This window comes from Halictus rubicundus, chromosome 9 (genome assembly GCF_050948215.1).
Source record: "Halictus rubicundus isolate RS-2024b chromosome 9, iyHalRubi1_principal, whole genome shotgun sequence".
NCBI lineage: Eukaryota > Metazoa > Arthropoda > Insecta > Hymenoptera > Halictidae > Halictus > Halictus rubicundus.
Window position 1 is genome coordinate 11,992,864 of NC_135157.1, and position 16,203 is coordinate 12,009,066.

General features: G+C 46.5%; 1 protein-coding gene across 4 annotated transcripts in view; it reads right to left on the reverse strand.

Moving 5' to 3' along the window:
• Positions 1 to 16,203, reverse strand: part of LOC143356928 (homeobox protein caupolican) — a 125,601-nt gene that overhangs the window by 57,049 nt on the left and 52,349 nt on the right. For all 4 annotated transcript variants that reach the window (XM_076792995.1, XM_076792992.1, XM_076792993.1 and 1 more), the window contains exon 2: positions 2,654 to 3,046. In XM_076792995.1, coding sequence (XP_076649110.1) covers positions 2,654 to 3,001 — 348 coding nt within the window. In that variant the 5' untranslated portion in view covers positions 3,002 to 3,046. The remainder of the gene's footprint in view (positions 1 to 2,653; positions 3,047 to 16,203) is intronic.

Consider the following 16,203-nt stretch of genomic DNA (forward strand, 5'->3'; position numbering starts at 1 on the left):
GTGCCGTTTACTCTTGTACCATTTAAATTCTAAATCAGACCTTTTTGGCACAGACATCATACCGTCACTATAAAATTTCTGCGGTTTTTCATTAAAATACTTTTCAGTGGTGAATAATATAAACATATCCACGGCACGAACTTATGGGACTACCTAATATAACAATATAGCGACTACTTTTACTATATTGAATAGTCAAGACTTTAAGTTAATCCGGAAGAAATGGGTGCGAATACCTGTGAACCATAAGTTGAGCCTTGCAAAGGGTCAAGAAATGAGGCACACAATCACTTCCATCCCAGATGTCTCCACTGTAGTTCCGAGGGAACCTAATATTTTTTACAGAAAAATTTCCCAAGACTACTGTCTAGGTTGGTGGCGGGTAAGCTAATTACGCTTGTCGGCGGGTCGTTCGGGTAGCAGGCGAGCGGATCCTCGCGGGTAAGCGAGCGTAGACAGCGAAGCAGGCTGGAATGGAGTAGGAGGAGCCAGCGTATCCAGGACTTTATTATTAGCCGGTTTCTTTCGGCGGGTTGGAGAACGGCCGTTCGTTCCTCCCTGAACGTTTGCCGGTTGGAAACTTGTGTTTCACAAGGTTCCCGGGCGAGTAGGTGTCTCTGCCGGCCACCCCCGTCCGTTGAAATATAACCGCGAATCCATCAGTCGCGATCCTCGTTAGAGCTAGGAGTTGGAAGATGAACCGGTCTTCCGCGAACCGAAACTGAAACGAGATTATCGCTCGGCCCGCGACAGCTACGCCCGTGAATAATTCGAGCCGGGCGACGAAGAGGACCACGCGGCGAGGCGAGAGAAGCCGAAGCGAGAGGATATCCCCGAGACCAGCGACGAGAGCAGACGTCCCGAGACAGACCAAGCCATCGCCGGGATTCCAAGCTAATTCGTGGCAAGACCGCTCGCTAATCCGTCTTAAGCCGAGGCCGCGAGCACGCGAGTAATAATCGGCCGGTACGCCTAGCGCGACGGGCCAATCAATCTGGCAACTTGGTACCCGGCATATTTTACCAGTGAAACGTTACAAAGCGTATTGCGAAACCGGCGATACCGTCCACCGGGGGGACGCGAGGAGACGCGAACGGACAAGAGGACGACGCGAGCAAACACCGTCCTCCCCCGCCAAAGCGCCCACAGCTAATAAACCGTTTAATGATTCCGTTTATAAATACAACCGCGGCTCGTAACTCTTACGATTAGCCGTGGCACGTGCAATTTGCCTGATTTATCGCGGCGAACCGCGCTGGAACACGCGGCGAATTTTCCGCGGGGGTGGCCGCCCGCGGACGTGCCAAGACGCGTTGCTTTCGGAGATACTGATCGCACGTGGCTCCGAACATGTTAGTTCACTGCGGAGAACGATGTCGTTGCTTGCGGGTTGCGGGAAAATTCGGTCTCGTGGCGATTGGCTGTAGGGAGTCGTGCAAGCTTCCAATTTCTAGCTTTCTCGGTGCGTAATCTGATTTGAATCGAAAATTTAACAGATTTGTTGATGAAAATCTGTCAACGCCCAACTCCCCAAGTTGCTCAGAATTCAGGAAACTGCGTCACAAAAGGATCACGCAACAAAGTTTCAGTCAGGCTCGTGTTTTGAGAGTAAGGTTTATTTCAACGATGATACTACGGATGTCTGAAATATTTACGTGGTTACGATACGTTGATAAGTTGTTTTCTTGGAGAATACCGCTGATAATTTGCTGCACTGTTTACGCAAACCACAGACGAGTAGATGGAGCGATTATCTAGTCACGTGTGTGTTGATATTTAACGCGTGGACGATGACGAAACAAAAAGGTAGGCCACCGGAGTCAAGCGAATAGAAGAAATTAATTAGTGGAAAAAGTACCGATGCAGGATTGCCGAGACGGTCTTTTTACCTATGGAAGTAACCTTTGCGGATAGCTCCCTTAAACTTTCACGAACGACTAATAAGTCCACTTATACGTACTTTTATCATAATTGCGTTACTTTAATGACTGCTATTCATCCCGAATGCTTCATCCCCAAAAGGACACAAGGACACAAAAAGACATATCGCTTCACAGTATACCACACTTTTAGCAACATTTCATCATTCATAAATTCGTCATTTCTACTTAATTAGGCTTCGTAGATTTTACTGCACCTATTGCGAATCTAAAAACACCCTCCCACTTCGTCACGTGCAATTTCGCGATATTGGAGGCGAGGTACACATGTTCATCTTCGAAAATATGTGCTTCAACAGTAACAGTCACGAATTGTTGCACACAAAAGTATTACGACACATAACATCAAAACAGTTAATATTTCGGGAGATATTTCAAATTTCATACAGCAAGCACAGACATTGGAACATCATATCACGCCACTGGTTTACCAACGGTGACACTGTACTTCTAGTTCAACACAATTCTCATGTTCGTGGACGTCAGCGAATGTTGTACAAAATTTGAAATATCGTCCGCAATATCATCTTTCTGACAGCGTGTCCTATTTTTGATCGGAACGACATGAGCAATAAAATGATGTTAAAAACACAAACTGTTCTCTGACATGATTCCGAACCATGTATTGCAACCTATCAGAAGATAACCGTTCGTAACATTTTATCCAATCATTATCCGAATTTGTTAATGTACACGCAAGGAATTAAACTTACCAAAGGAGGGTAGAACGCTGAGCTGTCCATGCTGATGCTAGGGTAGGGTCCCTGATCGGTGGTGGATGGCGTGGGCGTGGGGTACGAAGAGTAGGAGGTCGCGGTGGGTGCTAGCCTAGGGTAGGCACCCAACGCGAGCCTCGCCGCGCTGTCATACTGACAGCTGCAAACCGTTTGCCCGGTGACCGGGTCCGTCATCATGGGCCTGCCATTCTCGCAGCAACCGGGGCCCGTGGTCCCACCCACGGGGGTGCTGGCCCCTCCGGAGGCCGCTGCGGCAGCGGCGCCTGTCGTCGTCGACGACGACGGAGACAACGCGCCTGGGCTCAACGCACCGCCCGACGACATCGCCGGCGACGTCGCCGTCGTCGGCTGCCCGCCGCTCACCAGCAGCTGAAACATTGAAAACACATCCTTGTCAAATTTTTTCAGAAATTTTTCTACCCCCATTTGGGCTAAAATAGATCTGGTTTGGTCTGGTGAATTTTTCAGGATTTTTCCTACTCCGATCTGCTCTGCCTAGGTCCGAGTTTGTAAAATCTTTTCAAAATTTTTGCTACCCCTATTTGGTGATAGGAATGGGATAATATAGGTAATATAGGTAATATTTGTTTAGTTTCCAATAAACGATTCAATTTACATAAACCGGTGCACTGTTTTATATTTAACTAATAAAATGTTAATACCGTCTAGGAGAAGTAGCAATACACTTCGTTACCTTATCTTCAGCTACTTGAAATTTGTAATCTCTAGAGGAAATTAGACGTTGTTTATCTCAGCGGTATGATTCATGGTAATGAAAATTCAATTTAATAGAAAGTCTCGATCGCGTGCTTAATCTTTTCCAATTTCTTTTACACCAACAGATTCAAAATTCGTCGTGCACCTATTTACTAAATTTAATATTTACAAGAGGGAGATGATATTTCCCCGGTTACGTAAATTGAAAAATACCTATCAAATTCAATTTTGAAGCAAGACGTTGTCGCACCCCTTCTACCAGTTATTATAATATTAACTGGTCGCTTTCGCGATAGCTAGCTCGGCAAAAAATGGGAACCATTAACAACCCCTATTTTTGCACCTGAATAATGTGTCCCTCGAAAGTGGTTTATAGTTGCTATCGATATCGGAGATGTGGTGTTCTTATTGTTCTGGTAAATCGTTTTCACAGAGCGAGCAGAGATCACTATACTCGGTCGAGCAACGTCGCGATATAGTATACGTAATAGACCACTCAAGCGAGATAACGTCGTTCGAGATGTTGTCGCCGGAACGGTAAGTGATAGTAAGATGAACTGCGCAACAAGTCAGATAATGAATTTAATTTAACAGATATTGAGAGGCACGCGTTCGATAAATCAAAAATAAACGCGGCTCGAGTATGCCTGAAGAAGCGGCAGCTTAACTTAAGCCTACATAACATCGCCTCCCATTCAGCTGGAGTATCATAATCGCTCTTTTATTACAGCCTCGAACGGTTAACTCGAAAAAAATCCAACAATATCGCAAAAATCCTCGAGTAAATCAACCGGGTGCCTGGCCGATCTACCGTTCTCGCAAAATTAACCCTGTTCGAGCACCGGCCATTATTCATCGTTCGAGACGACGAAAAACGCGCGGAACCGTGTTACAGGAACAAGACCGATCGGTAAGAATAACTAACGAGCTCTCGAAAAATAATTCGATCGCGGAGGGTTAATGGCGATAATGACGGTAATTTCGAAAGCAGGTGATAGGCAGCTTATCGGCCGCGGATCCGATTATAAATGCGTGCTCGATAACTCGATAGCAATTTCGTGTTACTTTAATGGACGATAATCGTGGAAGGAGAGCGTAGCGGTATCTGGACGTTATTAAACAACAGATGACACTCGACTATTAATTTCCCTGAGAGGGGGTTTCTCTCTCTCTCTCTCTCTCCTTCTCTCGGGAGTCTCGTACGACCTCCTCGACAAAAGCTTCTCCTCTCGGATCGATACCGGAATCCAAAAAATTCACTCTCCTGTCTCTCCCGTTTATTTTTCTTTTTTCTCCGCAGGTGGAATCGCGAGAGAGATCGCGGCGCTTCGATAGCGATAATTGTCACATAATTTCGCGTAATGACGCCACCGGCATTATCGTGAATACCGTTTCCAGAGAGCCGGCCGAATAAATTAAACGGAAATTTATCGGCAGCGCCGGCCAAGTCAAATTGCTGGCAGCGTTCATATATCAGCGGAGAGAGCCGTGTTTGCACTTTTGCGAACCGCGGCCACCGCGCACACACGCGCGTTCCGCTCTCGGAAATTGAACCTCGTTATATGCTAATGCGGACAGCGGACGCACGCGCGTCGTCGTCGTCGTCGTCGTCGTCGTCGTTCGTTCTCGTTTCCATCGTTTCTCCTCTTCTCTCTCTCTCTCTCTCTCTCTCTGACTTTCTGAAACGCCTAAAAACACACCCCGTCAAAATGGCCATCCCCCACCTCGACCATTTGTCACTGCTATCGGCGCGAAACTCGAACACGCGAAACAACCGACCGACTTGGAACGATAGCAAATACCTTGTCGTGTACACGTACTCCCGGGTAATTGGTACAAGTCGAATCGGCCCGGGAAAAAAAGGTTGCCGCTTCTAACAATGGATTATTATGTTGCTAACGCCGCCCCGGCAAAATGTAAATAAACGACGACAAACGACGACGGTTTCGCTGTACGTCGCGCGACAGTTCGTTAACGGGGCCTGGAAAAAGGTGGTTCTGTAATTGATAGTAGTGTGACACGCTATTATCAGGTGGCTTTTTCTTCACGGGAATTCTTCGATTCTGTGTGTGACGTTCTTGCGGGGGCGTTTCTACTTTAGGAAGTGCGATACTCGTCGAAATTATTAAACAGGGCTATTGTTGCATTGCGGATTTTATAGAGATTAACCCACGGTCTTGTGTTTATTCCAATATTAAGCGAACACCTCCCCTAAAGCGAATTTTATGCAAGTGGAACGCACAACAGAACCACAATCACAAAGATCCATCTGAACTTGTCCTTGATCTGAAATCGCGACAATATCTTTGCATGATTTATTCATTCATGCGTTGCCATGCACATACAAATTGCGCATGATCTTAATCAATACAATCTTGTCACTATTTAACAGATTAAAAACCCGCAATTACTAGGCTTGTTGATTCTAGTGTCAACGACAAGTTATAATACTGTAAGAACGATCGATGAAAAGTCGATGAAGAAGCTGGAATAATTAAGAGTTGCTCAACAATGTTTTACTTCTGTCTAGTCCAATGGAAGATTGTATCAGGTAATGGTCATTTTTATAGCCGGTGCGTCTTCGTTGGAAGCATTAAACGGAAGATCTGGATATTTTTGGCTCGCGAGCAGCCAGCCAATGATCATACTCGAAACGCACAAGCTGGAAAGTATCGATAATTAGTGCCCGAGGCGTGCATCGTGTCTACGTAATCGAACACTCTCGTAATTTGCATCATACGCGAGTCGACGGAATCGAGATCGATTATCGCGCAAGGAGAACGAGACAGTAGCATTGCCACGGTTACCGCTTAATTAAACTTAATAATTGCCGCGATATACAACCGCTAAACAACCGGGAAAAAGCCAGCGACGCTGTGTCCGTCTCATGCCGGTTGCAAAACCGTCGTTACCTGTTGCGCGTCGATAAAAATATAGCGCAAAATGAACGAACGCCGCGCCGCAATCAACGGAATCGATAATAAATATACCGGGAGTCCTTTAATTGCGGACCGGGAAAATCGTTCACATAAGGATCGATCGTTCATCAATCGCCTATAGTTTCCTCGCGGACGAGGATCTCCGGCGATCGTCTCGCTCCGTAAGCATGCCGAAAACTTCCGCTCCCCATTTGAATAATTATGCAGTTTGCATGCTTTGTATTTATGACGGTTTCTCGAGTATTGTACCCGTAAATATTTCTTTGCTCCCCGGGAAATATGGAAAACCTCTATTAATATGAATACAGATGGCCTCGGGAGTTTCGAACGGGGTTCCGAGGGTGCACGCAATAACAATGCTCGTCGAGGAGAACAAGAAGAAGAAAAAAAGGAGGAGAAGATCGCTCGGGTCGCATGCAAGTTGATGCAGTTTTTGCTGTAGGCGGGCAAGAGGCCACTCTAAAACTGTCGAGTGCTCTCAAGACCTCGCCGACTTCGACGAGAGCCATCTTTCACGCGGGCAACTGCCAAGAAAGGTAGTTTGGTGGCCCCGGGATACGTTGTGCTACCATCTTTGGATGATTCTGCAGGTGGACAAAATATTTACAAACATAATCGACACGGGTCTATCCGTGTGCACTCGCTCTTCTTTAAACATTCTGCCTCTGGACGCAGTTTTGGGCTTTGTAGTTCTGAGCTTCGAAACAACTGCGAATAAATTATCGGAAAATTTTAAGCTTCCAGGATTTATACTTGGCATTAGTGAGTATATAAAAATTACCCGAGTTAACAATTCTGTTCAAGTAAAAATCGGTGGTCGGTGTTCCTGGGACCCAGGAAGAATTTGCCAGATTAAAAATTCAAACTCCAATTTCCTTGGGCTTCCATCCTCTCGACCGGGATCCTCCCAACACTCGAGGGCCCCGCGTGATCCTCCGGGACAGGCAAATTTTCCCTCCCTCCTTTTTCAAGTTCCCTGCTCGCCGTTATCCAGCGAGCGTAACAACCCCGTCGCGATTAATCGCTTCATGGGCTCGGGGCACAAGGAGTCCTCATCGTCTGTTCCACCAGCAGAGAGAGTGAGTGAGAGAGAGGGGTGGGTGGGGGAGAGGGGGATAGCAAGAAAGAGAGAATCCGCTTTGAGAGGGGAGTGGTTGCGTACATATATCGCGTAGGCTTCACCGCGGTAAATTAGCTCGCGGTAAATGAGGATGAAATGAATCCTGGTAATTAATACGGCAGGAGAGTTATTTCGAGAGAACGAGCCTCCGAGTGAGAAACGGCTGGAGGGCTGAAGAGGCGAGGAGGGGCAGAAGAGAAGAGGGACGGTGTATCGTCGCGTTGATGAAGCGTCTACCGTATTCCGGTCCCTTCGAGCAGAAGGGAGAGCGGGAAAGATCGCGACGGAAACGCGCACCTTTCTATTCGTAGATCGGTGTCGAAATCGCTGGGACGCCCACGAGGGAACGTGATAAATAGGATCAAGGAAAACATTATTCTCCCGCACGATTTTCCCCGCTTTGTTTTCTTCTCGCCGCGCTCGATCGACAACGCCCGGAAAAAGACGTCGGCGCGGAGATCGTCGGGCGTCGCGTCGCGTCGCGTCGCGGCGGTTCTCTCTATTCTCTCGCCTCTCTTTTCTCTTTTATTGTATCGCGGGGCCGTATCTCGCGACGCGCGGACGTGTTTACGAAAAACGGGATTCCATGTCGCGCTAAATAGTCGTAAGATATTTCGACGCCCGCGACGCGGCCGACTATAAATTTCACCCTGATAATTTATCGCCGGCAGATACCTAAATAGCGCCCCGCCGTGAAATCGGACGACTGTCGCCGATCATACCGACCACTCTCGGGCACGGATCGGCCGCCATTCCCTATGCCAGCGAGATCATTTGTCTCGATCAACGGCGGCTGTGATTTTGGCCCCCCGTGGCCATCGGATCGCGCTCCTGAGGGGCCATCGAGCACTCTTCGAGAGCACTGTCTATGGGAATGTCGGCAATATCTTTTCCTCTAATGATACAAAAGATGCTAGGATCATGTTCTTCGGCGGATTGTGATTTACACTTCAGATCGACAAACTTGTGCTTCGTTCGTGAGTTCCATAGGTCGCAAATTCTTTTTCATTTTTGTTCCCTACAACCTCCTGACATAACTTATCAGAAAAATGTCAGTCTAGAAGATGTATCCTGAAACATATGCTTAGACATTTATAAATAAAACAGTTCTAGACATCTGCGAGTATGTAGCCGTTAAGAAGGTGCTCTGTCCCAAGGTTAATCCCACCGCATTGAAGAAGGGTTAATTCTATAATTTACGGAATGCATTTCTTCAGGTTCGCCAGGTTACTGATCGCTCTACCACAAACGACTTACGGAAATCGAAGATGCGAGTACTCGAGGTGTACACTGAGCGTACTACTAAGTTAACTAGTTAATTTCTCTATTTTCACAGGGTAGTTAGAGCGAGAGGCTGCTCAGCTCGGCGGTCGTTCGCGCTCGGCGAGGCTGATGCAAAAATAGACGAGAAAAAAAGAAACCCAGCGACCGGGACCGGGTCTCGGAAGGGAACGAGGTAAACCGAACTTTCGTGAACAAAGAGCCGGGAGCAGGAGGGGTGTGCGGGGGTGGAGGAACACACCTCGAGGCCGTGACACACGCACGGCTGCCCTGTGTGTCCCCGTGCACGCGCAAGCAAAGTCCGACGTGTGTATGCGTGTGTCCCTCTCTCGGCTCTCGCCTTTCTTTCTCCCCAGACCATTCTCTCTCCCTTTCTCTCTCTCTCTCTCTCTCTCTCTCTCTCTCTCTCTCTCTCTGTTCGTCTCTCGACGGATTTTCCGTCTCTCTCGCGACGAACGGAACACGTTCCGGCTCCTCCAGCCGCGTCTGGAGCCATTCACGCCCTGCTGGGTTTCCCATCGGAACCTTTTAAAAGCCCACTTTCACCCCCGCGGCACCAACCACCGCCGCGAAAACCCTACGGATCCTGGCCCGCAGGAAGAGTCCTACTGGATACGTCACCCTCTCCTCTCCAACCCTCACGTTACCCTTACTCTCAGCCACTCCACCTCCGCAAACTCTCTCTCTCTCTCTCTGTCTCTTTTAGAGTCCCATAGCTGCGCGACGATTCGGCAAAGCTCGCGCGTTCGCAAATCAACCCCCTCGGAAGGGTCGCGACGACTCCCAGAGGGCTAGCCAGGCTTCCGACGAGAGTTCTGGACGAGGTTTCCAGGACCCGAACGGTGAAAGGAGCAGATATCAAGAGGATGCGCTTTGATGCTGCCGTGGAGCTCGGTTTGGAGGACTCTGCGAGTTTTGGAGCAGAATAGAAACCTGCACCTGGAGAGTTTTGATTGGAACGATGTTGTATGCTGTTTAGATTTTTGGAGGGTTTTGTTCAGTTTGGCATTTCATTGATTTGCTTGTTGAGAGGGTACATTGTTTCGAGATTCGTTGGGTTCTGGACAGTTTGAGGATGAGGAACTTTAGGGTTGGAAACGGATTGGAATGGGTCTTTGGAAAACTATTTAGACTTTGGTGGAATTTAATTGAATCTGTCAGCCTTGAGTTCAACAAGTTCTATCAAGTTATATTTGAAGGTAGAGGATTGTGGAGGTCTCAAAAAATTATTGAGTCCCTTATAGTGTGTCTAGGGAATGAATAGACTGTAATCCTTTGCATCCTGTGACCAGAGATTGAACAAGCAGTTCCACCCAAAAAATTTTTTAGAAGCTTTTAGAATTTTACCTCGCAATGTAAAACTAGAAGACTAAAAGTTCTCGAAACGAATACCAGAGGATCACTTAGAATTTGAAACAGCTAGATCAACAGTTTCCGTTTAATTTCCCATGCCATCAATATCCAAAGAGGTTGAAGACCATAAATTTCTCCATCACAGAATCACGAGCGTCTAATTATCGAATCTATTTTGAATTGCAGGCGAGACTGCGGAATTCTGAAATAATTTCGCAGGCTTCCAACGGCTTGTCATGTCACGGACCACAGAATCCCGTTTTTCCGAAGAATCCGGTCCAGCTGAAATTCCAAACAGAAAACCCGCGAATGAAATAATGGCGTTCCGCCGAGAGCGGAGGTAACACGGTAGCTTCGTTCGGCGAGAAAATGGCCGTGGTTCCCGTTAACAGAGGCGTTAGCAACAGAAGCAAGAAACGCAAAACGTACAATTAGAGTCGGACTCGATGAAAGGTTCGAGAGCAGCGTTTCCGTGAAAGTGTTCCTTTCTTCGTTCGATCGCGGAGGCATTTAGAGCGCGGCTGGGCGGAGAGGAACGGCGGCGGGCTCGAATTGAGAAATAAAATTCAAATCCCGGCACGGAACGGCCGCGGCCGAGGCAACCGGTTGATTACTGGCATTTCTTTTAATTGGGAGATGCTCGGAGCCGATCGACGCGGTGAGAGAGAGAGAGGGAGAAAGAGAGAGAGAGAGAGTACCCGGCGTTCGTGGAAAACGCGAGTTAAGTACAGTTTATCGATGATCTGATGCACGGTGTGTAGCGGTGCGTGACGCAGGTGTAAAGAGAACGCGAGGCACTTCTTTCGATGCCGATGATGAGGAATAATTTACCGGCGGGAACGTGTAATTTCGACGTGAGTGCTCGAACCCTTCATTCGTTATGGCCACGAATTTACAATGTAGCGATTCAAGAGCCGCGCGGTGCGGCCCGGCGCGGCGCGGCGGGCCTGAACCGGCCCGAGGGCCCGAGAACCTCCCGATAATCCGCTCGCGAACGAGCCTATAAATCGTCCTTTTATTAACAATTGTCCGTCGTGCAAACACCGGCGATGGTCAATTATCTGTGAGAGACCGGCGTTATCAAAAGCGAAACTCAACGGGATCGGCTCTCGACGCCGGAAACGCCCGCTTCAAACCACTATATGTATTTCGATCGGCTATCGTTCCCGGGATCTCCCTAAAAGCCACAGTATCAGACGCGATAAAACAAACTCGGTCACTCCTTCGATTTCACTCCAATTGATTTATCTGCCAGGAGTAATTGCTTCCAGGAACGATGAAACCCGTGAAAATCGGTTTTCGGCTCTGTTCTGCGTACAGACACGCGCGAGATAAAAATGAGTCAATTTCGGTGAAGCGAAACGAAGATAAGAATCTTTAATCTGAGTCATTATTTCTGCCCCACGGAACGTACAATTGTACAGCTAAATTTGTTAATCCGTTGAAGTTACGTTAAGTTCGATTATAATTCCGCGTTGTTTTAATCCCTTCCCGTACTTTAACGATTTAGGCACAAACGTAAACATCACGAGTACGACTCGTGGACTGAAAATCTGCCAAATGTAAACATCACGAGTCAGAGTCGTGGAATGATTTGCAAAGGACTGTATCACAGGTATTTACATTTCGGCTAGTATTGCAACTGTTCTCGAGCATCACTCTGGTCTGTTTACCGCGCATTGACCCCTACCGTTTGGGCCCGGATTTCGTCGAACCAAATGGCACGGGAAGGGGTTAATTTCGTGGAGTAATATGTTGCAGTTTTTAGGATCGAGACGAGACGGGAACCGGCCCGCAGGAACCGTTCGAGGAGCAGGATTAAAGAAGGGCTCGTCATAAACGAGATTACACGTGTCGAAGGAAAGCAGCCCGAGTTAAACAGCGACTTGATCGCGAGTTATCGCCGCTCATGCAAAGTAATCGGAGAGACCTGACAATGCGGCGCCTAGACCGCTCTCACACGCGATGCTGGAATATGCAACGAGATCCGAACCGTTTACACGATACGCGGATTCCATCGTGAAATTAATGTCAGCCTGCGGGAAACGCCGGGATACGATATCGAGCATGGAACTGAAACTGGACCTGATGAATAGAGAACGGCTCCCGCTACAGTTCTCGAAACAATCCCACATTCGGCTCTCTTATGAATGATTTATGAAACCGTATCGCCGAAATCTGCCACTGCAATTTCCACCGCAAACAATTCTATGCCATTTCACTTTCGTGGATAAATTTGCAATCGTTAACGTGCCGTCTCAACTAATCTTTTTCGGTAAAAATATTCCGTAGAGTGCTCAGGACATTTTCCAGTAGCAATTCTTTTCGAATAACGAAATTCACTGGGAAATGAACTATTTTTATTTTAGCATCGTTGGATATTTTATTGAAGCATTATTATTTGATTATTATGTTTTTCTAGTACTGATGATTGTTTGAAGCAAGAGCTCCAGAATCCTCAATTTTAAACACAGTCGATTGGTATTGGATCAAAATTAGTATCACACAATTTCTAGCGAAAAACTTGTAATTTCTAACTTTTAAGAAATGAAGAAACTCCAGTAAATAACGTTAAATAAAGATATCCTGTCCCAATTTGCAAGTATTAAACAGAACAAGAGCCCTTGCTAAAAGGAAATAAGCGATCAAGGTTGGAAGCAGGATCACCATGAACGTGGCCCAACATAGCGAAAGAGGGACAGATCAGGCGCGCGCAAATCGCACCAAAAAGATGGCGGACCCGGAGATACGAATGGACAGTCTCTCTCTCGGCTCTCGACTTCTCTAGACTGATCCTCCTCCGTCTTCCGTTCCTCCCTGTCCTCTCCTTCCACCTACCATGTGTCTTTTTCTCCAGGCTGAAATCCGGAGTACACAGGGAACGAAGGAGCCCTCCGGTTCTCCCTTTCAGCCCCTCACCTTCCCCTCGTCACTCGAGATCTTGTAAGACAACGGCGTTACGGGCCGAGCACAGGCCGCCCTTCTTTTTCGCGACAAATTAACCGTTACGGTGACTCTCACGGCTCTCTGACGTTCAATCGAACCTTAACAATGTTCCCTGCGTCGTTCACGCGCCGGGGAACCATTGGGAAAAATCATTATCACATTTAACTCGGTCAGTTGCAATACCGAATCCGTTTTGTGACAAAGATATTGAGCAGAATCTACTAAATGTATGAGCTATTATTTTTCTTTAATCGAATTGAAATTTTATATTTTCATTGGAGAAGACTTGGATGTAGAACAAATCTCTTTTTCTCTTCTAGGAGATCGTCAAGATGTTTTAATTATCGCGGTTGTGAAAGAAATTGTAAACCAAGGGGTTAAGTCTGCACTGCTCAGACGAGCTGAAGACTACTCTAGTATATTTCAATCAACTTTGTTTTATTTGTGATTCCGTATTTTAAACACACGCTTCAAACTGCCTCGCAGCAATAGAGAAACAACAAACTCTGCAGTATGTAAAAGAGAGAATGTTCTAATTGAAATGTTCACGAATAGCAGACATTTGGTTACAGATCCACAGGAATAGAAGCAGCTCTCCGTTTTGAGCACATGTTGGAAGTATTTTACGAGGACATCGATTACTCCGGAAGTTGGTTAACGATCACTTACCGGGCTCTGGGGTTTCACATTTCAGACTTCCTGATTCTGGCTGTTTCACTGAATCGCTCCAATGTGGAACGCATTTGAAACCTTTGTGCAACAATCTCTTAAGAAATTAGCCTATAACCTTACAATCTACTTTGAAGCAGTCGTGCCTGTCCATTTAATTTTACCACTGCGCTATGCAGTAAAATACAAAAGAGGTTTCCATTGAATGCATTTATAAATACGTAGACAACGTTTTCTTTTGGACAAGGTAGATTTACCAGGTAGCTATACAATGAGAAACAAAAATATAAAATACACTTTTCGGATGAAAATGTGAACGAGTCGCAAAGTATGAAGCGGGCGTAGCTCGCGAGAGTTGGTTTTGGCACAGAGAGCTTTCCGCTGAAGGGGTTGATAGCCCCAATATTTCGTTAAAAAATAAACATTGCGAGGAAGAGGATGGGAAGACGCTTGTCCCGCTTTTCTTCGGGCGCTATCGCAATATTTTTGCACGCAAAAACAGTGTTTTTCGCAGTGCGTTCAAAACCCACTGTAAAATTCTTGCCTGCGTGGAGGATCAAAGGGAGCTTTGATTTTTATACGACATCTATTTATAGCGACCGACTCTCGATTCTCTTGCCACCCCGTCGACCGTATAAAACGCAGGGTCGTAACAATGGCGAACGGGGGCGGCGGATTCTCCGGGGGCAGTAAACCGGCGAAAGTATAAGAGTCGCACGATTTCTGTCGGTGGGCTCGTGAGCTACGACGGACACACCAGATGCCGGGGCCGGTGAAATATCGGCCAGCAATAACGGCAACAATTTAACGTTAATTACCTCCGGCTAAGGGCGTTGGGCCGTTCCCGTGAACACAGCCAGCTTTAAAAACGTCTCGATGGGAAACGATGCGAGAGAGAGAGAGAGAGAGAGAGAGAGAGAGAGAGAGAAGGAGAGAAGGAGAGAGAGAGAGAGAGCCGATGGGGACCGGGATCTATTTGAAGCCCTAAAGACTCGGTTAAAGCGGCAGTAACTCGACGTTAAGAAGGCGTGAACGTTAACGGCACGAGTGACGGGACTCGAGGTATTTTTATGCGGACCGCCGAAACGTTTCTCACCGGCCAACTAAATTTTTACGAGGAATTCCGCGCCCCGTTCGCCTCGCCGCGCGGCGAATCTTCCGAGAGGCCGAGTTTCCAGCTTTATTTACGCCGGCTCGCGATTTTATTCGGCCCTGAAACCACTGTCGCGATCCCCCTCCACGGACAGCTCGACCGTCGCTCCTCCCCCGCGTCGATGCTCGCAAAAAAAAATATGGCTGACCGGTTAAAAACTGAATTAATCGTCCTGCGTAGATTCGATTCGATCTCGCGACACGTTTTTCAGCTTATTTGCCGGGGTTGATTCGCAATCCGGAACGCGTAGGTAGCGCGCAACCCACGTTTTCCAACTCTGTGCTTTTGCTCAAAACTGTGTTTCAGTTATAATTAAAAAATAATCGAGTACAATTGAATTTCCACCTCTTTGCAAAGATTTAACTCGAATATTATTGAAAGGACACAGTTTATACTCCTCTGCACCGAATCATTCTCCAGAAGACAACTTTTCGTCTCCTAACTGTACATTGCCAGATGCTCGATCGATATAGCAAGCACATGATGGAGTGATTCAATGGAATCTTCCTCCTTTACACCTGTAATTGCACCGCAAAATGTACGTCGAGCTAGATGAGTCATTACTTTGCACTTCTCCATTATCCGAATACCAAATTAGCATTCCTCCGTTAGAAAAGCACTTAAAGACAATAGAATCACTAACTAGTTAGAGATTACACAAAAAATGACGTCAATCACTTCACCAACACTGACTAACTGCTATTAATAACACATGTCTGTGATAAAAACTCCTAAAACGCGCGTAACAGTCGACGCGTTGATGTTATTAACTTTTTTTCAGCTATTATGACACATCAAAGCGCAGTGTTTATCATACTAAGCTCGCTTACAATTAATTATCCGACAGCTATTATCGGGTTTATTTACCTGTTAACAATAACAAGCTAGTCATTTAACGTTCGCTTGTCGATATATTTCGTCAATCTACTTAATCGCTCGACACATTTTTTATTGGTACGTCAGGTCAGTGGCAATCAGTGTCTAATATGCAGCTACTACTTTCAGGAGTATATTTAAATACTGATAATAAGCAACGAGGTGAACGAAAATAGTATGCTGACAAGTGAAATAATATTCTATAAAATTATAATACTTAAGACGTGCAATCAACGTGAGCAGGGGGGCGATTAACATAGGCTCTTTTACATATTATTACTTTCTCTTTCCTGTTGCATGACGCTTTTATTGTGCCTGAACACTCTTCTCATGGATTCATATACAATCCTATTATTCCGTTGGATCGGACGGAATATTCGACAGTTACCAATGGTACCATATTTTGGCGCTGTTAACTATTCACGGAAGCACTAAAATTCTATTCCACAATTCGACCATTGGCACGCAGAAT